At 40.1% G+C, this 25,485-nt stretch overlaps 1 protein-coding gene across 1 annotated transcript; it reads right to left on the bottom strand.

The window, feature by feature from the left end:
- Nucleotides 1–1,338: 1,338 nt before the first annotated feature.
- si:ch73-141c7.1 (coenzyme Q-binding protein COQ10 homolog, mitochondrial) lies at nucleotides 1,339–5,801 on the bottom strand. The gene is made up of 5 exons (XM_067570669.1): nucleotides 5,577–5,801; nucleotides 4,406–4,558; nucleotides 3,785–3,977; nucleotides 2,559–2,660; nucleotides 1,339–1,883 (listed from the first exon to the last, which is right to left on the bottom strand). The coding sequence occupies exons 1-5, from the start codon at nucleotides 5,678–5,680 to the stop codon at nucleotides 1,731–1,733; spliced, it is 705 nt and encodes a 234-aa protein (XP_067426770.1). The 5' UTR covers nucleotides 5,681–5,801; the 3' UTR covers nucleotides 1,339–1,730.
- Between the last annotated feature and the right edge of the window lie 19,684 nt (nucleotides 5,802–25,485).

Genomic DNA, 25,485 nt, shown 5'->3' with positions numbered 1-25,485 from the left:
AAGGACAATGCACATGAATTAACATTTCTGCAACTGAGCCAGCTGGCTAATGTTCTGAAACCAATTAATTAGCAAATTATTATTTTTTAAAGTGTTGTTCCAGACTGACTCTGACTTGGAATGAGTTTAACTCAGATTGTTGATTCAGTGAATCAACAGTTACTGATTACCTGCTCAAGGGTATGCTGTATTTGAGAAAGCTTTCTGCAAGTCAGTGGTTCAAGTGAGGTGATGCTCATTATTGCCTGTATCACTAGGATTATATACTTTTCCTTTGGACTTATATTTTTGTCTCAGAATAACAATGCAAGATAAAAACAAAGATGTTTTTGGGGTGACTGACGGATGTACACCCTTCTTATTCCCAATTCATATACTGTATATACTTACAGGGCAGCTGTGGCTAATCAGAAGATTCCCAGCTCCTCCAGTCCGCATGTTGAAGCGTCCTGCCATCAGTGTATGAATGTGGGTGTGAATGGGTGAATGTGGCATGTAGTGTAAAGAACCTTGAGTGGCCAAAAGACTAGAATGGCGCTATATTAATGCAGCTCATTTACATATTGGTCTTTCTCAAGGAAAGTTCAATACAAGTGTCAGATACAGCCTTATATATATATATATATATGTATATATATATATATATATATATATATACATATATATGTGTGTGTGTGTGTGTGTGTGTGTGTACACCCCACATCTGGTGGTAATCTACAATCAGTGACATCATCAGCAAGTTACAAGGATATAGTTGAGGTAACTGCAATTACTGAACATTAGAAAAAGTTAAGAGAATACATCAATATCTCTATATATGTTTTGACACCAAGAGAAAATCATTTATGTAGTTTGATAAATATTGTCAGGTAATATTACCAGGATTCCAGACATGATGTTATTAGTGCTTTTGATCCTCTAGTTGAGGTTTTTCCCTCTTGTGGGGGGAGATCAAACCATGGAGTGAGTTTATACTGTGCTCTCAGTTTGTACTCTGTTCAGTTACATTAGTCATGAGTTGTTTGGATGAGTTCTTGTAGTTTCACAGCATGAAAATAAACCATCACCCACCAAGTAAAGCTTGTTATTCTCAGAAGCTGAATACCTGAGCAGGAAGAATGTGTTGCCTCACGTCGCCCGGGAAATTTTGCACCTGTTCCTGGAGGCACGTTTTTTTCGAAACTTGTCAAAACACAACAAGTAAGCAGTTAACAGATATGATCTACTACACTGGAAATCCTTGCTTGTGTCTTAATGTGGCCAGTCACTGTGATCGATTGCAAAATTCTCCAAAAAAAAAAAAAAAAAAGTGCAACAAACGACGCTTAGACATACAGGTTTACGAAAATACAAGAGCTTTTTAATTCCACTGATATAGACAAGAAAAAGCTCTAAACAGATGTTTGAGCAGGAGTCACTTGTAAATGTTCCCACTAATTTTGAAAGAAGACATTTGTGTTCAACATCATCATTTGATGTTGAAGTCCTATTCATAAAATAAATATATATGTACAAGAGAGTAAATAAATGTTTATGTGGCTTATAAATATAGAGTTTTAAGTATATTCCACGTGCATGTCAACTCAAAAATAAGATATGAGTGAGTGCAAAAAGAAGATCCAGTCTCTTATGTAAGACAAGTGTTAACAGTAGGTACAAGTAGCAGGCTGGCAGGGTTTGGTTAAAGGTTTGAGTGGATGTGGATGAAGGGGAGGTCAAAAGGGTCGCCCTCATGTCGAGCGCCTCCTCAGTGACGCCTCCTGCCGGTTCCTGTAAAGTGTCGCTGCCCGTGACTCAAAGGCCCTGACCATCTTCTTAATCACTTCGTCGAAGAATACGCCGGCCAGCTGAGAGTGCAGAAGAGACTTGAACTCAAATGACACCTGCGGAGGACACAGGAGAAGACAAGCATGTTAGCTAACTGTTTGTGAGACTCTTCACTAATTAAATAGTAAGTTTAAAGAATATAGACCTCGACCTGTCAGTTCTAAAATCAAAGCCAAGATACCTTAAAAGTCTTTTTTTTGTCAGTCAGACTTTCCCTCCTGTAAATGTATTTATTGATAATCAGACAAGCAGCTTCTCTTTTTTAACATGTTCCACTGAAATCCAACCACTTCCTGGCTGACCCTGAGACAATCTGAGCCAACATTAAGGTCAAACTCCTGTCAGCGGCTCTTTAACACCGTTCCCTGTCACAACAGCTATTTCAAGCCTCCAAGGACACCAGCATGCTATTCAAGTCTAAATTTAGAGCATAATGAGATTTTCCTCAACACTTCCTTTCAGTCAGTAATCCTTTCAAAACAGTACAAGAACAAAAGACTTGGAATTAGTCTCTCTGTAAGTATGCAATCTGATATCTCAAGTCTCATGAGCAAGTCATTCTTCTGTGAATTCCATGGATTCACTGTCACTTATCTTTTATTCTTTTGACTATTTACATTATTCTATTTTAATTGCTTTTCCCCCCCATCTCTCCAGCTAGATCTCTCAAATTTGGCTGCTTCAAAACCCTAATTTCCTCATGGCTGTCAGAGTCAAGTTTACACACTTACATAGAAATCCACTTTGCAGGAATCTGGTTGGTCTTTGTGTCCAGGGGCAAACCTCCATACTGTTTCAAGATGGTTAAAGAGGGATCCATCAGTACACAAGGCCTGTTTAAAAAAAAAAAAAAGAATCTTTATTCATCAATGAATACCGAGCACAGAGTCCGTTCATTGTCTGTCTACAGTCTCTCTACTCTATAACATAAACATTGTTTAAAGTCACAAAGAAGTGATATTTCCTTCGAGTGAAGACATTTTAGGGTGAAACAGGATGATGTGGTGGGACCAAGAAGAATCCACTGCAGTTGACTAATTAAGTCAGTGTGAAAGCTCATGCTGGTTTCAAGAAAATGTCCACTGTACTGTCAAATGCATCAAGTTCTATCTTAAAACACAAAGTGAATATATTTTTTCCTCATACGAGAATAGAAATTTTACTTCTGTGTGTCTCGGTGGTGGTCTTTAAGGACCAGTTTGTAGGATTCATGCCATATAATATTGATAATTATGTTTTCATTAATGTATAATCATCTGGAAATAAGATTTGCGGTATTTTTGTTCCCTTAGAATAGGCCCTTTATATCTACATAGTCACCAGTTTACGTTTCCTAGGATGGTGACGGAATTTTCTGCTCTACCTCTGATTGGCTCTGACCCTGATATTTTAATCCTAACCATCTCACTCCTCATGCCTAAACCTAACCAATGAAGGCAATGAATACTAGCCACTCAGAGGCAGGATGAGGCAGAGTAGGTCATTCCGTCGCTATCCTAAGAAGAAAAATTTTGCAAGCAGGTCCTTTTCCACAGAGCCTGCCACGTTGCACTGCCAAGTTTCTACAGTAGCCCAGAACGGACAAACCAAACACTGGCTCTAGAGAGGACCTTTCACATTTTTTGTGAGTTTCACTGCCACCGTAGTGGGCACCGTAGGGATTTTCAGTTGGTTGAAATATGCAACCTCACCGCTAGATGCCACTAAATCCCACAAACTGGTCCTTTAAGACTCATCCTCTCGCTAGTCCTCCCTCAGTTCCACCTAGGCCTCTTCCTCTTCAACCAAATTAAAATTTCCTACCCACAGTAGATTGCAGGATGGCAGGAAGTAGTAAACATAACTTCAGAAACATTGGATGACAGCACTGACAAGATGTTTGTGTTTTGTGTTGTGTTTACTGTGAAATAGTATTTGAGTGAGTGAGTTTACTGGAGCTACCAAGACAAGGACTTACCCTGACTTGGTGGTTTGGGATGACGGTAACTTCAGAGGTGTAGCGCTCCACGACGGGGGGGAAACCTATTTCGAGCTCCGCCCGGATGTCACCGTTTCGTCCCTTCATGACCTGAGATTTCTTGCACCAGGGAACAAAGTGCTGATACTGGTCCACACTGGCCACCACATTGAACATCTGCTCTGGAGTATACCTGAACACACAGTTACATGAAGACAAGAGAAGAGATATAGAGTTGTGAATTTTATTCTCAACGTTGTTTTATACAGTATCTAATGTTCCGGTTTAAGTGTATTTTGATATTATAAATTTTATTTTCTGTCCTTTTGTACATTGTAGTTAATATATAATGCTCCAAACTGCTATGTGTATGACATTTTAAGTTTAAAATCAGGTGTTTGATGTAGGTTTCTTTTAAATAAACCCATTTACATTATTTTTTGTGGCTAAAATTCATTCCTAATGTTACCCTGCACAAGAACTAAAGGATGTTTTCATTTCTTTTATTAACTGTTATGAATAAATACATGACTTTCAGTTAAATGTTGGTTGTTTTGTGGGTTATTGTCTTCTGATTTCAATGGTTTCCAGCATGTTAAGGTAATATATTGTGGGACTCACCGTAATGTCCGGCACTCGGTGTACTCCATCCTCCGTGTGCTGATGGGAGCAGCCAGGTTGATGAAGCTGCGGCTGGGTGTGCTGACAGGGGTGGTGGGGCATAGAGGCAGGCTGGCCCTCCTCACTGCCAGGGCCCCACAGGAGCCCAGATGTCTGAGGGGAGAAAATGTATGGGAACACATAAATTAAATTGTGAAAAAAGAGGTAGCGGTGTGCTTGAGGACTGTCTTTATCATATAAAAGTCAAGAAAAACACAGGTGCTCTTGAAGAAAAGGAGCATCACATGGAGGGTTTGTGCCTGAAGTTTGTTTTTCCTTACACATAAATTAATTTGTAGGAAATATAAAAAAGGACATACGCAGTGAGGGGTTCAATGCCACCTGACAAGTTCAATCAGCATTTTCCTGAGCATTTACTCATTTACACACAGTATTTATGTTGTGAATTCATACATTTATATTCATTTAATAGCATCAATTCATTATGTGAAGATCTTTTCAGGGCCAGAAAAGCAATCATTAACATCAAATAATTTTGTCTATCTGGTGGATGCGTACTGAAGATGATTATACTGACTTAAAGCTGCAGCTAACCATTATTTTCATTATTGTCGATTATTTTCTTGATTAGTTGTTTGATTCATAAAATGTCAGAAATTGGTGAAAAATGTTGATCACTGTTTCCCAAATGCCAAGATGATATCCTAAAATGTCTTGCTTTGCCCCAACCAACAGTCCACAACCCAAATATATTAAGTTTACAATCATAGAGGGCTAAAGAAACCAGAAAATATTTACAATTGAGGAGCTGGAAACAGTGAATCTGGAAATTTTCTTCTGAAGAAATGACTCAAAATGATTAATCGATTATTAAAATAGTTGGCAATCAATTTAATAGTTGACTAATCGATATATCATTGTAGCTCTATTCACTACATTTTATTTCTTAATTAGTAAACGTGCTGGCAGCTTATTGAATACAGCGTCAAAAGAACCAATAAGAGGGGGAGGATACATTCCGAATAATAAAAAATATATCCGGTAATCTGAAGAATATTAAACTGAATCCAAATTAGGACAGCTGTATGACTAATAACAAGTGAAATTGAGCTACAGTCAATGTGTCGCCCACCTGTTGGCATCTCAGAGGGAAAGTCCCACTATCACTCACCTGACATTTGCTCTTCTAAGGTTTCCTCGTACAAGCTTTCCAGAGTGCGCTTCAGACATCTCCAGCAGTGTCTTGAGGAGAAGAGGAGTCGTTTTGTTGGCCATGGCGATGTGCACGATGAAAACTAACACAGGTTGGTTTTTTTTAGGAGAGATATCGAAGTTAGTTCCCCAGCAGCGGTGACCCGGCTTTTGTTCCCACTGATGAGTCGCCTCGCTCTCCTGATAAGGACAGTAATGACGTAACGGCGTCATTGGCTCTGGCCAATCAAAGAGAAAGGTTGATAAAGTTTTTAAATAATGAGATGATCGCTTATAAATTATTCTAGCTACATCATTGGTGAATCATAAACGTTTTAGGTGATGTATAAATTCCCGAAATAAAACTTTTTAGAGAATTTATTGATTTCTATGACGTAAAATGCATAATTAGACAGCGGGGTACTACAGCATCTTATCAGTTGAGGACTCGTTATTTACGGGTCTTAATAACATCCAGTCATCTGCGAAGCACTGTATGCGTGTGTGTACAAGTCTGTCTTTTTGTAAACCACTTTATTACTTGTTTTTGCATATATTACAAATAAATGTATTAATTGAAGTATTGTGGGATGAATAGTGATATTATTGTGTACTAGTGTACTAGTCAGACCTCCCCATTCCTTACTCACAGATAGACAGATTGAGGTCCTTTAGACCAGTGGTTCTCAAACTTTTTCACGTCAAGGACCCCCAAACTGACACAAATTAGACCACAGACCCCCATTTGATAAGATTTTTGCTTTTAGATGTTTTATCACAGAAAGTGTATGAAACCCATGACCAAAATAGTCATACATTCTCAGTCATTGTGTTACTTATGGATAGAATCACAATGAAAAACCCTTTTTGCAGGAACCCCCTTAAGGACCCCTGGGGATTCTCAGATCCCATTTTGAGAAACACCACTTTAGACCAAACACTCATATCAAATGGTTTACATGAAAAGATTTGTGATGTCATGGTTTATGCAGTGACGCACAGAACTGTCAGACAAAAATAAATGATGAGGAAACACAGATTTGCCGCCTTTTTAAAGTAATGACAGTAATATAGTACATGAATCATTTGTGATTGAACAACTGAAAATATTTGTTCACAGGATTTTTGGGGGGGCAAGTCAAAGTCTAAATGATTCTGTGTGAGTAATGAGAACAACAAGCACATGATTGGCACATGATGAACCCGGACTTTGTTGCTACACCTGGAATAAAGGTCATCATCTACATTCAAATTAAATGAATTACATTGAAATGAATCAATTACATTAAAAATAAATTCTAATACAGACTAAATTGAAATGTCTAAATTATGATAATAGAAAACTAAGTTTAATTTTGATATGTTTTACAACAGCCTTTAACTAACTCTCATTATGCTGATCCACATACAGGCTGTATGAAGTGGCTGCACAGTAACATAGCCAGAACTGTTAGTGCAGGATCGGGCTGGAATTAGGGCACCTGATCAACGAGGGATTTAAGAACCTCAGTCAATCCAAAGATAGGACGGAAACGTAACTAGTAGATGTACAGACGAGCTTACATGTCCCAGGTTATAAGAGAACAGACTCAAGGGCTTAACAGAGGCACGCCAATCCCAAAGTTACACAGGGAGTTGGATTCTGTACAAGTTGGCACTCATTCAGTCTGAACTTTGATTCAACAGCCCAACTTTTTGCTGATTTGTTATCACAGGGATACTCTCCAAATTCAGCAAACTGCTGCTGGTGTCATGAAGGCACTGGATTGATGTCACTAGTTTGTAAAGACGTCACTGAACCTTCATTTTCAGTTCACTTCCCTTTTAAACAGTGATGTTGCAGCTGAAATATCAGCTTGTCTAGTTAGGTGAGAACTAAATACCAGAGACACAGTATTCTTTTGTGGTCCAACTGTATGCAAACGGGCTCCTTGATCTCTGCAGCAAGAGAAGAGCACATTGCACAGCTCACGCAAACATTTTATACTTTCAGCCTCCACCCAACAGCAACCGTCAACACAAGCACCTCATGTACAGTCACACACCTCTGTCTGCAGACACCTGTTTCCTGCAAGATATTCAATATTAATTCCATATATGGTGCTGTGCTTGTCTTGTGCAGCTTCCAGTTCTTGCATTTAGTTCCTCTTTTCAAACGATCACTTCTTAGAATCAGGGTCATCAGACGAAGCACTTATTTCGTCTACACAAACAAGGTGCGAGACATCTTGGTGAGACATCTTACTTAAAACAGGACAATGTGGTTACAGCATAAAGTTACAGTTAAAGGTCAATAGATAAGTCAAGACTGCATCATGTTCTTTTAAGGCAAAAATGATCAGCTGAATAAATACACTTCTACACTGGATTAATGATCATCAATGTATTAATACAATAATATAGTAATTTCTCCAACAGCACACTTCTAATATCATTTTTTCCTCCACAGCAGACATATTTGGTATATGTATGGTATGTGTATATGCTATATGTTCTTATATCTTTATTAGTGTGATTGCTGCAAGCAAGTTACCCCATGTGCTTTCCTCATTTAAGCACATGCAGCATTGCACACAAAAGTGAAGTAAAACATAATTGCCAATTTTGGCAATTCACCCATCTCAGTGGCATATCAGCATTAAGTTTCTATTTCAAATTCTGTTTCACAGTCAGGTTTACTTTGGACATAGCCCAACTCAAAAAGCTCAAATATCACGCGGTTTTGAGGTCCAAAGGTCATTGGCCTGTGTTCCAGATACGGGTTTTTGCCCTCAACTGCCTGTAAATGGAGTGGACATTATCTTAGGCAATGACCTGGCTGGGGACCAGGTCTGGGCTGATGGAAAGCTGCCAAAGGTTGTAACCAAGTTGTCATCTATCTTGCAGGAACCTGTAGTTGTTCTAAAGTGTCCTGAAGAATTTCCTACCACACGCAGTGAGTCTTGCTGCTCCCCAGACTTCTCAGAATGGTAAACAGGATGCTGTTTTCCTTGCAACATGAGGCTGTACTGTGTGGGGGAGGAGGAGTTGGCACTTGATGATGCCATTTTTCAAGTTTGTCAAGAAAATTCTGAAGCGCCGCTTGTTCTGTTGAAGGCTTTGGCCGAATTAAGTTTGTCACCAAATTGTGTTTTTGAAAATGTAAAAGCTGTTTTGTGTGCTAAGCCAGTGCCTGAAGCACATAGTTTTGATCACACACACACACACCAGCTCTTTGGTAATGCCAGTATGGATGGGGCTGGAGCTGCATGGGTCCAGACAAATGATCAGTGGGTTGATCCCCCAGTCAGCCACTTCTTTAAGAAGTTCAGCCTGGGACAGCCTCTGTCACTTTCAGTGCTCCTCCTGCTGTCCTGTGCTTTTTCCTTTTGCAGGTTGAGATGGGTGGAGCCATTTAATCTGATGTGGTTCACCTGGGCAGTACTGGGCCTAGATTATTTTGGCTGGCTCCTCCACTCTGTCTCTCTCATCATCATCACACCTACCCTTCTGGTTTGCTTACATTTTACGTTTTTCCTGCTCAACACCACATTTCCAGTCAACACTGTATACGTCACTGACTTACAGACTGCAGATTCATTTATTAAGTTACTTTTGCCTTAGTTCTGAATAAAATATAATTTAAAATATTGTGTGATCTCCCTACTTGTCTAGCTCACTGAATCTGGGCTGTGATGATTTTCAAGTCCACAAGTCAGTGCTCCAGATATGGGTTTTTGTCAACTGCCCAACTGAATGGGGTGAACACTATCAGTGAAAATCTAAGAATGATTGTTAAAAGTCTTGGACTATTCGAGGAAGTTTAATTCAATCCACATAATATTGCTCACTGGTTGTAATATTGCCAGGATAAAAAACTATTGGGAGTACTGGTTGAGCATGAATGTGTCATAATTATTTTCTTTATAATATATCTATGTAGGTAATTTAATACCACATGATATTGTTTTATTCTAAACTGTAATTTCTATTCACTCATCTCTTTGCTTAATTTCATTTTTACAAAGTTTGAAATTCCAGGTTCAATTTAATTTAATCTTTTTTTGCTTAATGAAAAGATTATTACATGACATAGGTCCTGAAAATTATTCAAGTACATATACAATGAGCATATTGGTGGCGGTGTCTTACATTTATAGAGGAGCGTGGGAGTTGTCTGGGGTTAGGTATGCTGGATGAGGGGTCTATTTGGATACTTTTAAACAGGTTTAGGCTCAGCACATATAATGACACATTAGGTTCTATGGTACCCTGTGGTTTGGGGACGGGGTTAGGGAAAGGCACTGCTTCTTATCTCAATAATGTTATATATCATTGTACTTTCTCAGTTTAAAATTTTTTTTAAACATGGGGGTCCTCTTATGGTGTTTTGTTACTCACAACCAGCTTGAATAGTTTACTATTTTTCATATCCACAACTTTACTCAGGACCTTACATGATGGATGAGCTCAGACTTATCACCCGGACTGTTCAGGGAATTGACCATGTAATTAAAAGGAAAAAAAAACTCCAACTCACTTAAAAAAGCAGAAGGCTTCTATGGCATTGTTTCTCTGTATTTAGATTTCAAGTTAGCGTGACAGTGTTCTCCCTATCAATTAAGGTTTAGATCTCAAAAACTTATGAAGTAAATATGTTTACATTTAGAAAGAGAGGAGGATTATGGCAACTAAAAGTAGCTTAAAATGGAAGTACTCCGATTAAGTTCCTCAAATTGTACCTGAATAAATGTGCTTAGGTACATTAGAAAACTTTCAAACTCACTGGATATTGACGTGTTGCAGGAAGACATCCAAACTCTCACATGCTCCCTCTACTGCAAATTTACTGGCACAGTACACCTCATTAAAAGGGAGACCTGTGACAGAGCATGAAGTGCCAAGATAGGGGTTGTTTTGGAAATTTCATGCAGGCAGCATGCATCAACATGATTTTCTTACATGATTTCCATCAAACCATCACAAAAACTGCACGAGCGGAACGATGCTGACATTCAGCTACTGCTCAACCATTCGCTTGTCTCACCGTGAAGCCCTCAAGTGCTTCTGGTGACCAGAATGTGGCCCAGACCCTGAACCAGAAAGGCCTGAATACTCTGGACGGTATCCAGGAGGTTGACCTCAAGAATCTGCCTCATTGAGTCCAAGGACTGGATCTTCAGTGGCCCCATCAAACCCACACCTGTATTACACACTGCATGCACCGAAGGAAAGCCCATTAACACACACAAATTACAATCCTAATCAGAAAAAACTGACACAAGACCACATTGACATACCCAGAATGACCACTCGTTTCTCCACATCCCTGTCCCTCGTATCCAGGATGGATTGTCGGTCCATCTGGAGTATGTCCGAGGTGTTCTCGTGCAGGCCGATCACACACTCTAAAGATGCTCCTTTTTGGCTGGATTTCTCATCGTGGCATGCACTAAACAATTAAACAGGAACACACACATTGGAATCAAATGTTTTATCGCACACAAAAAAAACAACATTCACAAATTATCTGTTGCAGAATATGTGTGGAAAGGAAGTCAGATGGGTGTAGTATCACATAGTGTATACAGTTTAATCATTACATACTGTAGAGTGTCTCAGTGGGCCTCAAAGGTCCTTAACATCAACAGGTCCTGGCCCAGTGCAAGCTTTCTAAGAAGACACCTTTGCACAGCCAGGCTGAGACTGATCCCCGAGGACCAGCCTGTGATCAGCACCACCTTTTTGTCCATGGAGCCTAGCCCATCAACTTCTGGAGCTAATTGAGGAAGACACCTTTAAATGAGCCAGAGGATGAGATAGAGGCATGGGAAAACTCTCTGTTTTCATATATTTTGCTATTACAAGGACAGCCAATCCTAAACATCTTCCAGTTATCGGCCAGCTGGAGTCCTCCCATTTTTTCTCATGTCCTTGTTAGTAATTTTTTTTTTTTTTTCCATCGAGACATGGAAAAAAACATGAATGTCTTGTGACAAAGTGTAAATGTATTTTTGTGGGTGTGTATATCAAACAGGTACCATGTGTACCAAAAACTTGGTACACATGGTACCTTTTTGTCCTTGAATTTCATTAGTGACACCAACACCAGGTGGCAGCAAAACATCACAATATCAGTCCTGTACCAGACCATAATCAAAGCCACACTGACCTCTGGGTGCTCCATTGACCACATCGAGACAATAAGGCTGGAAATAGTCAGCAAGAGGCACAATGGGTTTGAGTTGAACAGATCTAGGAGGGAAATGGCTGTGTGTTGTTCTCATAAGATCTCTGATTTGGTGATTTGCATTCTTTTCCCAGGTTTGTGTTGAGGAAAATTGTTATTTCAGATAAGTCTAATATAAGGCCTGCCATTCACTGATGCCATCAAGCTCTGTTAGTTTTGATTAAAGTAGTCAGACCATACAGCAATGCCTGTAATATTATTTGAATGAGTGACAAAACAATCTCTGTTCAAAGATCTACTTATTCTAATCTTTTTTTTTACATCTTTATCAGCTGATGAAAGCTCAGAAAAATTAAGTAAGTGGAGCTTAAGTTGAGAGTATTTTCTCACACACACTGTTCCCAAGGTCAAGAATGAACTTCCATGATCAAAATGCTTAAATTGTGTTCAAATAGTCTTTGACACAGAAGAGAAAGGTCTGGCAAGTCACTGTTTTCAGGATGTGGAGTCTCAAGTGCTAAACTAAGATACTTTTCATTGTCTAAATTAATCTTGTTAAGTCTTGTCATCTGTGAGCACAATCATTTGGATTTAGGCATTTCAAACAAAGGCCTTGCAAATCAAATTTAGTTGCACTGAGAGAAAACTGAGGGAAAATTTGACCCATTTTAAAGTAGGAAATTCTAACCAGAGCCCAGAAGTGTCTGTTATTAAGTACAAATAATCCATCACACAAGTTCTTAGTAGTGGAAACTATTATGATCAAGGGATGACATACCGCTGCATGTTTGTGAGTTTTCACTAGGTGGAGACAAAACCTCAGGTACAAACCAGTCAGCTATCAGAGTCTGCTTTTCTTTCAACCACAGCCTGGTTCTTTGTGCTGTGATATGGATTTCTAGCTGATTAAAATGTGTGTTAAGTCTAGTAATCATGAACATAGCACATCTTCCTATTATAAGCTATCAAGAAAGACTTTGCACGTTACTGGGTTTGGATGAATTATTGGGTAAAAGAAGTGCTCAGTGTACTGATTCTCAGGAAATGTCATATAGTGTGTAGAATATTCAAGATTCGACCTTTAAGATTTCTTGCATGACAGTTGATCTAGAGCCAGTATTTATGTTGATATCGTGAACAAGCCTCGAGCCTGTATTTCTTTAAGAAACTCTCCTAGTTCTCTCCTACGCACTTTTATTCTTCCTCTTACTATGTCGCAACCATGTTTCTGCATTTTATGTAGTTACAATCCCATTTGCATTGATTCTCCTGCTGAGTTTTCTGTCTGGTTTAAAGAACTCGGGTCTTTATACAACATTTCAGCAGCCTGATTTGAAATAATTTCTTCTGCTGATGGGCGCAAACCAAGTAGGAATTTCCTGCCATTTTGTTGCGTTCCTCCCCTTGAGATGGCATCAGCTTGGCTGCTGTCCCAGAGTCTGTGGGACAGATAACAGCAGGCCATGAACCTCTCTCAAATATCTACAACTCCCAGACATTGTTAAAAATCTTGAACTGTTTGACCTCAGATGTTAGTGAGTTTTTGCTGTTATATGGTACACGTATACATTCATCATTTTTTATACCTGCTTATCCTGTTCGGGGTCACGTGAATCTTTGCCATATACATGTCGCATTGTTACTGTTCTTGTAGATGAGGGGGTGAAGCACATCCATGTGTGCAAATTGCTTGAACTTTAGTGAGAAACCAAATGCAAGTGAAACAAATTTAACTTTCATGATCGTTATATTCAAACTCATTATGTTCTGTATTGAGTTTCACTGGTGCAGAGTCAAGTGAATCATCACACAGAGTTGTTTGAGCTGCACTTCATCCATTAGTTTTCTCTGAATCCATCCTGGCATCATGGTATAGTCTATGGTCCATGGTCTAATTTGGGCGGCTTCCTGCTACACATGGCCTACAGTCTCCCTGTGGCCCAGTAATTACCAAGAGAAGGTCTAGTGGAGGTGCAGAGTGGTCTGGAAAAGCCTTTAAAACGCCTCCTGGACATGATTGGCCCACAGAACCGCGAGTAAACAGACTTCTGAGGATCTAACAGCTTTTCAGGGCAAGAGCGAGGACATCCCACGTGCACACCTGTGTGTTTTTGTGGCATTTTTGGAAGAAAAAAGAAAAGTGGCTTTTGGAAGCAGTTGCGGCAGGAGGCCAGCCTCGTGCTCAAGGAGGAAATACATGTGATGGAGCAGTAATTCTGGACTGTGACTGCAGTGCAAACAGTGAACGAGGTATCTGCTGCAGCTTCAGGACAAAAAGGGTAACAGCTCCTTGGTATCAGTCACATTGGGCCGTGCTATTCGAGGACAGACACATGTAGTGAGAGCACAGTGCAGACACAATGCAAGGTCTGTAATACTGTACTCTCACAGTAGCTGCAGGAGCAGATGTACTCGACAGGATGTCCCATGTGAGAGTGATGAGCAGAAGTGAAACAGCTGAAGATGTATCGTGGTGGATGTGGTGAAGCTAAAATGACAGGCTATACCTGGAAACAAAGTGAAATGACACGACATTTACTGAATTGGACTGAATTATTCAAAACTTCTCGGGGGTGTTGATTCACTGACAAGATAAATCTGTTTACTGCCCTTTTCTTGAAGATGATAGATCAAACGTATTAGTCTCACAAAAGGATGATGTTGGATGTTTGTCTTACATGATTAGCTGATGTGATAAGTCAAAATAGGGGTTCCTCATCAGCTCAGTAAGAAGAATAAGAAAGGGCTTACTTGGAAATAAAGCCTATTTTTGACTAAAGAATTGGGTTATGCATGATAAGGTGATCATATCTGGAGCAAAATGTTTCCCTGTGCAGCTGAGATGCTGACAGCATTGCTGAAGCTTTAAAATAACAAAGACTATTAACTGTGTTGTGAAGGTCCTCCATAATATCATGCATTTTAAATGTGTCGTTGAAGATAATCCAAATGTGAGACACAATTCCTAAGATACTCCGCTCGATTTGTCACATTATGAAATGATACACTGAAATACAGTAACGGCCATGTTTTTTTTCATACATCTCAGAGACATTGTGACTTTGTGTATGCAGCTCAGATTACTCATCGCTTTGTTGAGTAAAACCCCCCCTACCACTCTTATTTTTTATTCTTAAGTCAGTGAGAATGATTTCCATAAAACCGACGGATATGAAAACAGTATGGGACGGACATTTTAATATTTTGGTTTGTGTTTTATTGTCTGGTGTTGCTCCTATGCCAATAAATTCATGTTACTACAGCATTTCAATCTGATATCGAATTATTTCATCTCTACCTGTCTGAGGAGTTTTGTTTCACTGTGTAAAACCACATTTTGACTGCTTTGGTCTAGACTTGATGGATTTTAAGATTATGCGTCTGCATCTGATGAGGTTGGGTTACTCCGTGTCTGTGACCTCTTCTTGCCTCTCTCCTCAACTCACAGTGGATACATTTAATCCATATCTTTTTCTTCAGCTATGGCTCTAATCATTCATCAAAGTCTGCAATCTCTCGACATTTTTACTTAAAAAAAAAAAAAAAAAAAAAATCCACCTTGAAACATGTTATTTTTGGTGTCTCTCCAGAGTTTCTTCTATTTCACTATTGTATGTTTGCATGTATCTCTTTGCTCACAGTTATAGTAAAATCCCAAAATAAAGGAGAGAGGTTTTGTGCTTGTGTGTGTTGCAGTTGGGGCTCTTATATTAGATGTTGCAGGCATATGTGGTAAAAATAGAAAGTATCCCCTGCTCTGCAAAACCCATCTGGACAACTATAAGTGAGGAAAGAGATTGAAAGAATTCCTTCCTCTGAGAATTTAATCCAGGATGATAAAAACCCAAACCGAGAAGCTATAACTTTATACGCCCGCTTATAAACCACCGGCTGATGAGAGATGTGGCTCCGACAAATCATTCTGTTCTGACGACCATGGAGAATATGGTAAGTTTGCTTCAATAAAGAGTAAAGCGAGAGCCTGAGAAATGCACAGTGCATTTTTCACAAGGTAATATGGAGGGAGCGGGGCACTTTCTGGTAAAATCATCACGGGTGAAACAGGAGAGGACGTGTGGAAAGTATGAATGGTGCTGAACACACATATACAGAGGCAGGATCAGCACATTTTCAAGTCCTAATCTACAGAAGAGAAAGAGAAACGCCATCTGTCTGACAGCATTATTCATGCGAAAGCTGCGAGTTCATACTTCACTGTGTTTTGTGTTACGACAGAACCAAGACAGAAAAGAACAAATAAATAGTCGTCAACATCTCAAGTGCAAGAATATTGCAATCTTGCTGTGGGTTCAGTGGAGGTGTCTGGTCAAACTTTCATCCCAGAGGTCACTCAGGTCCTGTCATGGGGTCACATGTATTTTCCCAGAGTCTTTGATATATGGGATGAGTGAGGGGTTATGGTGGCCTGCTGGACATGAGCCTTTACGTCAGCCGTAACCCTCGGGGGCCATTGCCTGACCTGCCGGTTTGGCATTCCACAGAACCAGTTTGTGTACAAAACCTCAGAGCTCCAGGAAATAGCCGGGATTGTGTCATGGGAAATGTCCCTTCTGTCTTGATTCGACCGCTCAAGGCATTCTTTCTCGCTGTTATATTGGGGACATCCTGTTCCTGCTCGTTTCTGGGCCTTTATGCACTTAAGTCTGTCCTGGGACTAGACCTGACTTGTATTTAGCTCAAAACACTGATATCTTAGTCATGACTTAGGCGTGGAGGTCAAAGCAGGACAGTTTCAGCATGTATGCATTCCTCCTGCAGCTGCAAAATCATGGAGACTTTTGTTCGATTGACAGGCACAAACATATCTGAACAATGTATCAGAGGCTTGTTCCATTGCGAGATCTGGGTGGTTTGATAACATACACAGGAAAATTTTGACAGTCTGAGGGCCGATCTCATCAGTAAAGGTCTGCTGGGTCCCCGGTCTGGCTTGGAAAAATACACTTTAGGCAGCTTCAAGGTGTCAGTGGTTGAATGTGAAGCAGGATGGGACTCTAAATGTTGAACAAAAAAAATTAAAAATATGTTTTTCTTGAACGTTGGGTGGCTGTAGACTGCTAAGTAACACACATTCCAGTGTTTTATCTTTTCTTTCTTGGCTCTCTGTCTCTTTGCTTAAAGTACAGCAGGCAAAGAACGCCAGACGCTCCATGCATCAGTACCTCACCTGTGAAATAAAATGATGGGTGGTGTGTTGGGGCATGGCAAGTGACTCAGCCATGCTGGTATTTACCCAATATCAAATGGAGTTTCTCGGCAATAAAGGCAGGCATGTTTTTCGCACTACCACTCTCACTTGGCACAGTTCTCACAACGAATGTCTTCTTTTCGCCCCCTCACAGTTTTCTCTTCCTCTTTATTTTTTTTCTCTCAATGCCCCACTTTCTTTCTTTTTTTGCCCAATTCACCTCTAAATAATACTTCTCTGTTTGCAATTTTTGCCTCCCTGCAGACACTGATGCAGTCAATGGTGCACTCCACCATTCTAGTTACCTGGATACCCTCTGTTTACAGCTGTGTCTGGACATATTGTAACTAAGTGTGCAGACATAACATGAGCCATTGTGTTAGCATGCATGACAGTAAGAGGCAAGACTTCCTTCACAGCGTTTCCCACAAACATAAACACTTTTTTTTTTTTTTTTTTTTTAAACTGCAAAAATTTCATTTGCATTTTCACATTCACATTGACACGTGCCTTTGCCTCTGTATTTCTGAAACTCTTTTCTTTGTTCGCATGTGCACATGCTGAATAAAAACCCACTTCCTCTGCTTTTAGGCATACAGACATTCACACAAAGGAGATTAGTGTGCTCTGCAGTTAAGATGCAGAGTTCAGACCTGCATACTTAATACTTGGCAAGATATGGGTTTGTCTCAGTGCGCACATTGTCGCTGTTTTGTTAAGTTTTTTGCTGGTTTAAGGATACCCCACCTATATTATTAGATTGCATAAGCTTGCTGTTGAAGGGAACAGTGAAAATTGGCACACAGTCTGTCAGTGATTGTTTTACCTTGGAAAAATTATCTGAACACAACCCACATCGCCACTTCATACCACAGTTGTATAATCAACACCTGAACTTTCAAGTCACACGAGTCGAGAAGAACACAATGACATCAAGTTTTACACCCGTGGCATGCAAACCTGCTACATGCCTATCACAGTGAGAGCACTTTCTTTAATTGACGCATTTAGAGGATCATATTTCCTCAGTAACCTTTGTCATCTGCTCTCAGCACAGGCCCAGTATACCCCGCACTCTCACAGTTGAGAGCTAATCCTTGTTATTACCTCAACAAATACCTCTCTCACACACCCGAATAGAAAGAAATGATGCCTGTCGTCATTTCATGCATACTTGTTCTGGTTTGTCATTGTTTTTTCCTCCTGACACTGCGGTGTTCTCAATGGTTGTGTTCATGCCACATTTGAAAAGCCTTGCCCAGTAATAAACTCTGAAATGAAACTCACTTCATATCTATAATGCTTAAGAGTAACAGGGGTCAAATATTTGTATGAGTTGTTTTCTATTCTGCTTTCCTGCTGCGGTTCCTGTCAATTTCAATTCGTCTCTGGTTAGACAATAACTCCTTTTTTTATGGCTAAAGAACATTTTTACGAGGTTTAAAAGGAGAAGTCCCATCTCAGATACCCAGATGTCTTTCTGTAGCTAAATTTCATGTGACAGCACATGGCTGTGCCTTGGTTTTTTTTTAGAAGTTTAAGACATCAATGTATGGAAGCCTGATGATGACTTCAGCAAAGCCTAAAGATACACCGGATAAAACACAACTGAAAGCCTACAGTTTTAAATGATGAGAAACACCACTTTAATTTCATGGAGGGTCATAAGCAAAAAGAAGTTAATATATTATATTTTCTAGCTTGCTGTAAGACATTCTGTATTTTACTTGCATTGTAATCATCTCTTCTTTGCTGGAAGGGATTCAATGTCTTGCTCAAAAACACCTCTTAAGTGTGAATACTTGTTGACAGCTTGACGTGAATGTAAGCCTTTGAAGGCACTGTGTGGTTTCCTAGTGCACTTTGTCACTCTGCTGCATAACTTTTATTTAAATTTCCATTTGTTGTTTTGTTGTTTGGTCCATAAATGAGAATATATTGCTGTCAGTGCTAGTGAAAGTAAAAGTCAAATGCCACTATTGTTAATAAAAATGTCAAATTGAAGGATATTTTGCCCTCTTAAAATCATCTTCAAACATTCTTTGGCTCTCAAAGCATCAGAGAGTGTTATTTATTATCCCAGGGATATTTTAAAACTTCCAAATAAACAGTGGATTATCTAAATTTACTCATTCTACACAACCTCCTTGTCTGAGCTGAGGATGCATATTCAAAACATTCCCAAGGACCATCTGGGTCTTATCACCTCTCAACATCACTTCCTTCAAATAAAATGACCGAGATGAGGAGCCAAGTCCCTTAAGTGTGGTTGAGCAAACTGTAAATGGTGCTACGTGCTTATCACACATCACTCCCTCTTTTGTCATGTCACTGGCCCTGGATTTTATTGCTAATGTGGATGAGATGTTCTTCCTCCACTTGTACTAATGTTCTGACCGTGCTCTAACACTGCTGTCTTTTAAAAGGATTAGCAGGAGAGTGAAAGGCTAAGACACATTTCGACAGAGACGGCGGAGATAGAAGGGGTCACGGTGACATGCGTTGGTGAATTTCTCAGACATCCTTCTGGTAGAAGGCAATTTGAATCTGTCATGTGGTTATAAAATGACAGAGCAAAGGTCAAAGGAAAGCTCTGTGAAACGTGCTGAGCTGCATGATCCTCTGGGAACTAGAAGTTCTCCAACTTGAATAGATCACTCAGCTGTATCTGGGGCGAACATTTTTGCTGACGATATTTCATACTTAGTAATTATTACATAAGACCTTTTTGGCCTATAATTTAGGTTTTGAGAGCTGACTTCTGTGGAGGCAGCAGATATCAGGAGGAGGAGAGAAGCCCTGAATGCATGATTATTAGCTGCCGGTTATATAAGGTGGTTTTTCCGTGACTTCCTCGACCCAGCAAATCAAATCCGGAGTGGAGTGACATCTGTGGCAATCTTTATGACAGGCATGTTGGGAATGCCATGGCATCATAGCCTAATATGGGCATTATGCTGAGTTGATGGGCCAGTTTGACTCTCAGTAACATTCCACCTCCTCTTAGTTTCTGTTTATCACGGTGTTATGAACTCACCTTCACATTCCTTTCTTGTGTTAGGCTCATTTGAGGACGGTGACAGGATTAGTGTGTCTGAAAGTGTCTGAAAGCATGGGCGAGGTTAATGCCCTTCCTCGCATTTACAATAAACTGAAACAGTTCAGTCAGTTGTTTGATTCTGATTTGAGATGTTGCTAGGTGACTCATTTCATTTACCATTTTGTTAGGCTACACATATAAAGAGTTTTGTCTTTTATCTAGCTGTTGAATTACGGGATGGCTGTGGCTCAGGAGGTAAAGCAGGTTGCTTGCTAATCACAGGGTTGGAGATTCAATCCAAAGCTTTTCCCTGTCCGCATGTCGAAGTAGCTTGCTGCTATCAGTGTGTGTGAAAGGGTGAATGAGAAGCAAAAAGCGCTATATAAATGCAGCCATTTAATTACTCCAATGGACAGTTTGGCCACTTAAATTCTGGAAAAAATTATAACATGAGAAAGATCACTTGATTAATGACTTACTAATTTATATATAACTGCAGTCACAATGGCTAATTGGAAACTGTCATCACTAAAATTTGCAGCTAGCTGCAATGTTAACAAAAACAAAGAAAGTTATGGCGGAGGAGGATGAACATCAGCCAAATGGATTTTTCACAACCCGCCAACCTAAAAGTTGGTTTTACAAATGGTTTATTAACATTACGTGTTAACGCAAAAATGATTGAGTTGCAATTGACAGGGCCACTATAATGTATGCCTTATGGGAAAACTATTTGTGGTGACAAAATGATATTTACACTACCTTGTGCTTCGGCTTCGATGGTAGCAGGATGTAATCTACTTACACTTGTTTTCACCTGATAAATCTACCGTTGAATACACGTGTGCCTTTAATTTTCTGAGAGATTAAGGGGAGGAAAGTAATGTGGAAAGACTCTGCTTGGCCTCATCCTAGTAAGCTTAGAGCTCACTTGTGAGTTTATTTAATTCATGACTGTCCTGGCTGTCTGAGTCTCACAGTGGACTCAGCCAGATCATATGACTGATCTGTCTCAGGGGTCTTTGATCAGTGCTTCGGATCACATACTGCAGTGGACATATGCTGTTCTTCTCATTAACATTATACTCCAGACAAAGGTGAAATGACATCAAAGGTGCTGGAGAACTCTTACGTGACAGATATGTCATGCTAGATTTTGGGAGGTGATAGTTTTTATGGGATTTGTAATCTAATTTGTATGGCAGGAGTTTTTGTTTCCTGTGTGAGGAGCTAAATTTTGTGCTATTGTAAAATCATTACCCTGAAAAATGTGGACCTTGTCAAATATTTCAGTCAAATGATGGTATTTATTTGTTCAGTCTCAGTCTTGTCTCTAGTTTAACAGGGATGTGGCAGCAGATTTCTCCAGCCTGGCCTTGCGTCAGCAGGGAGATTCCTAGAGATCCAGCATCTGAGTGCTGCATTCTTGCCGTCCCTACACATTGCCATTGCGACCCTCACGAGACAAAACAATAAGACGACCACAGTCACAGACAGAGTTGTTTCCTATCCCCCAGCTGGAGTGAGGGGTGTGAGAAACATGCCCGCTGAGCTCAGAGTTATGGCCAGAGAGGCGAATAGTAACACACAACCAAATTCCACGGTAGCGATGGTCCCCTCTCCTCCACAGACACTCCACTCAATAGATGAGGAAGACAGACAAAGGAGCAATTCTCTTGTTAACACAAGAGGCCCTGTCTATAATAAATACGAGGCTATGAATGAAGATAGAGATGTGTGATGAGGCTTTGAGACCAAACCTGAAAATCCAACTTCAATTCAAGTTAAAGAACTTAAACCCAACACAACACATACTTCACTCCTCAGATTGAATCATTGGAATTAATTAGGAAGATTATGTTAAAACCTAACAGATGGCGCTGACCCTTGCGTTTATGAGTGGGGTTTCAGGGTTTTCGAATTAGAGGAGGGCCTGTCAGGGGCGGGTTTCCCATCAAAGTGGGGACTCGCCCTCAGCGTGGCCACAGACGTCGGGCTGGAGGGCGGCTCTCAGTCTGAATCCCTGCCAGAATGTTTTATGTTCGCATTCAGCCCGAGCAAGGCGCTTCAGACCACTGGAATCCAGACACTCTCCAGCTCTTTACATATTATTTAAAGGGCAATTTATTTTACTTTACATTTTCTGTCGCCAGTTCAGGCCAACATTACTTAAACACTTAAAATCCTACATAGTGTTGTAAAACAGGAGTGTAAAAATGTTCACTTCTGTTTAATTCACCCAAAACAAACTCCTTCCTGTGGAAAATTAGATTGTCGGAGTGAAGTATGCTGAGAAATGATTCATTGGTGGCTGCGGGTCAGTTGTCTGATTTGTGATGCGATCAGCTGAAAAGCTGAGGAGTATTATAAAGAAGGCAGTTTTAACGCAGAGGCCTGAGGGGACGCATGAGTAACTAGCTGTCGACTAAAGCTATAAGTCATAGCTGTGGGGTCCTTGAGTGCTAAGCTAATGGAAACTTATACACTTTATAAGGATACACACACTTGAGTCTAGGTGCCTCCCTGGGAGGTCTTGCAGGGTTAAAGAAGGTAGTGGGAGCAGAATATAAAATTATGGGAGCGAACGAGCAGCCAGATTCTCATTTAAGTTCATGGTAGTGTCAGGCCGCCCGCTGGATTTATTCAGGCTGAACGGAGTATTTTTTTGTGTTTGAATGAGAACAAAACACAGGAAAACAGTAGCAGGCTACTGGGCCGCAGCCATGCAGCGCTCAACAATATGGGATGAATGATTTCCGTAGGAAAGGAGGGACAGGGTCCAAACCCACTTCATCATTACTTCGCCTCTTTGAGGCAGCAGGAAGTCAAGAAAATAAATTTCTGAACTGTGGATTTGATTTATGGTCATACGAGAGAATGCAGGTGAGGAAACATAGGTATGTGTTTGTGTAACAAAAATTAGCTGTCATGTGTTAACATAAGCTTCACCATGTGTTTTTTTATACTTTTTTGGTGAACTTCTTGTCTTCTGTGTTAGTGTTGGTGAATGTTGATTGGTTGCTTTGTCCAACATTTAATCTCGTCCACAATAAACCAACCATATTGCCACGAATCTTAGTTTGGCTATTTATGGTTTCAGGAGGACGACTGCTATATTTTGTCAGGATATATTTAAAACTTTCCATGAAATTATTATCGGTCTCTAAAAATAGGAACAAAAAGTGCTGAATAACAATAACAAATGATTAAATGATAACGTACTGTACATAGTGTACATACCGATCAGATTAGTGCACAAAACAAAGGACATTGTTCCCTCTATTATTCACTGCACCTGTTCACAATAAGAATAGAGGATTGGCCATGAGGTGTGACAGTTGCAGCTAAAAAGAAGGTCATCCACTTTGTCTGACCTTTGACCTAAACCTCCCCTCCACCACATTGGATGGACATGCAAGTCAAAAAAAAAGGAAGGGCCACACAGTGACATAGCAAAGCTGCCCCTCAATTACATGTGGTCAAACACAAACTATCACCACAAACACACACATGAACAGGCAAATCACACATTATGCATAAGCAAACAAATTTGATGCAGTGTATCTCACGCAAAGCTGTGACCTTTTAGCTCTTGAGATCTACCTCGTGCGGTCTTCACCTCACAAAATTTTGACCCTTGTATGTTTTATGAGGTATGTTATGATTTTTGCCTGTCTTTCACCTCTTTTGAAGTTGAGACCTTTCCATAAACCAAAACCACAAAGCTCTCCCCAATGGCCTTGTGGTGGGATGGAAATAAAGCCTAGCCTAACCCCTTTAAAGATCTACTTGGCTATGGTTTAAAGCAAACTTCTCCTCCCACACATATTTATTCTTTGTGGGGGGAAAAAAAATCAAGTGCTATTTAGATTCTGAAGTCATAGAACTCTTAGTCTAGTTATGTGTTGTATTCATCAGCAGTTTTGAAAGTCTTCACATTGTTTCTCATTGTATATTCTTTACTTGTTTGTCTACGTGCACTTGCGTTTTTAACCCGGCAGCTTGTTGCACCGTCACCACGGCTACGCAAACAAACACAGAGAACCAAAGCAACACGCTTCAGCAGGTAATCATTAGTGCCAAGCTGACCTTTGACCCCTGCAATGCCTCAGATGACATATGGCCACATCTACCTGCTGTTACTGGAGTCACTGGGCCGCGTCACCCAGCAGCAGGAGGTGTGGTGTAAATGCAGTGACTTGCGTGCCAGTTAGATTTGTTTTATGTAGGCTGTTAGCTCACTGATAGAGCATGCCACGTTAGGTGGTTTTCAGGTACAGCGGACGGTGTAAAGGTTGTTTTTTTTTTAATTCCCAGAGGTATCACGTGTCAGTCTGTCATCTCCGATAGCTGTGTAAGGGAATATTTCCTTTCTCTTTTATGAAAGAAACCCACTTTTTTTAAAGATGATCAGGAAATTCCCTTGGCAAAAGCCAGCCACAACATAGAAATGTTAGCAAACGACTATTGCTGATTTCCTTGCAGACGTTCATCCTGTTTACAGTTCTTAATTTATGGGTGTTGGGTTTTACAAGAGGTTTTTTTTTCAATAGAAAAGCAATGGGAGTTTTCTATTGTCCTCATTCTCCCTTTTAATTTGACTTTGTTTCTTTACATTTCTATTTTTTTTTATCTCACTGGTATGTCTGTCTGCTAGACTACCCTATTTCTAATACTTATACCCCCACCTCATATTCTCAGTTGGCAATTAAAACACATTTTTTCCATTTCTCTCTTGAGTCAGACATTCCAAATGGATTTCTCTGTTTCCCCATTTCCTCCGTCTCCTACGCTCATCCTTCTTCTACCCGCTGGCATGTCTTCTTCTGTCACTTTGGAATTCTTCAGGTTTACACTATTATCTGACCATTTCAGACAGAAGTGAAAAGTCAAACTCCTCCGCCACTTGTATCTTGGGTTGTTGGGAAATCATGTTTAGTACCGTCAGGACAACAACTGCTATTTTTTACAACTCTATTTTTTCTGAGTCATCAAGTCCCTGAGACAACAGTAATTTGTTTTTCCAGCCAACCCACACAGATAAGCTTTTGATGGATAGTAACGGGTGCAGTACCGTTGTGGCCAGTATTTTTCATCTAGTTTAACAAGCTGTCTGTCATTAAAGTTGTTGTTAATCCCATTAGATACTATCTGAATAATAAGAGTATTATGTAGACATAAGGCATAAATGGGGCTGTGAAAGGCTTTATATTGCCTGTTGTTGGATTAATGATGTGGTTGTGAGGGGGGATGGAGACCGGAGACAGAAGCAACCCACAGCAACAGCTGACAAAACCCTTTCAGTTTCTAAGTTGGTCTGTCTGTCTTGTGTCTGTCCTTGGTTAAGCCTAGATGCATCTGTTGATGCCCACACCCCAACAGCCTTTAGGATAGTGTAATATCTAAATCTGCATGTAGCTATTTTGGCCAATCTAGACAAGTGTTGTTAAGCTGTTTGGAGACTTCCTGCA

The sequence above is a fragment of the Thunnus thynnus genome, chromosome 17 (genome assembly GCF_963924715.1).
Source record: "Thunnus thynnus chromosome 17, fThuThy2.1, whole genome shotgun sequence".
Taxonomy (NCBI): domain Eukaryota; kingdom Metazoa; phylum Chordata; class Actinopteri; order Scombriformes; family Scombridae; genus Thunnus; species Thunnus thynnus.
This window is presented reverse-complemented; position numbering and strand designations above follow the sequence as displayed.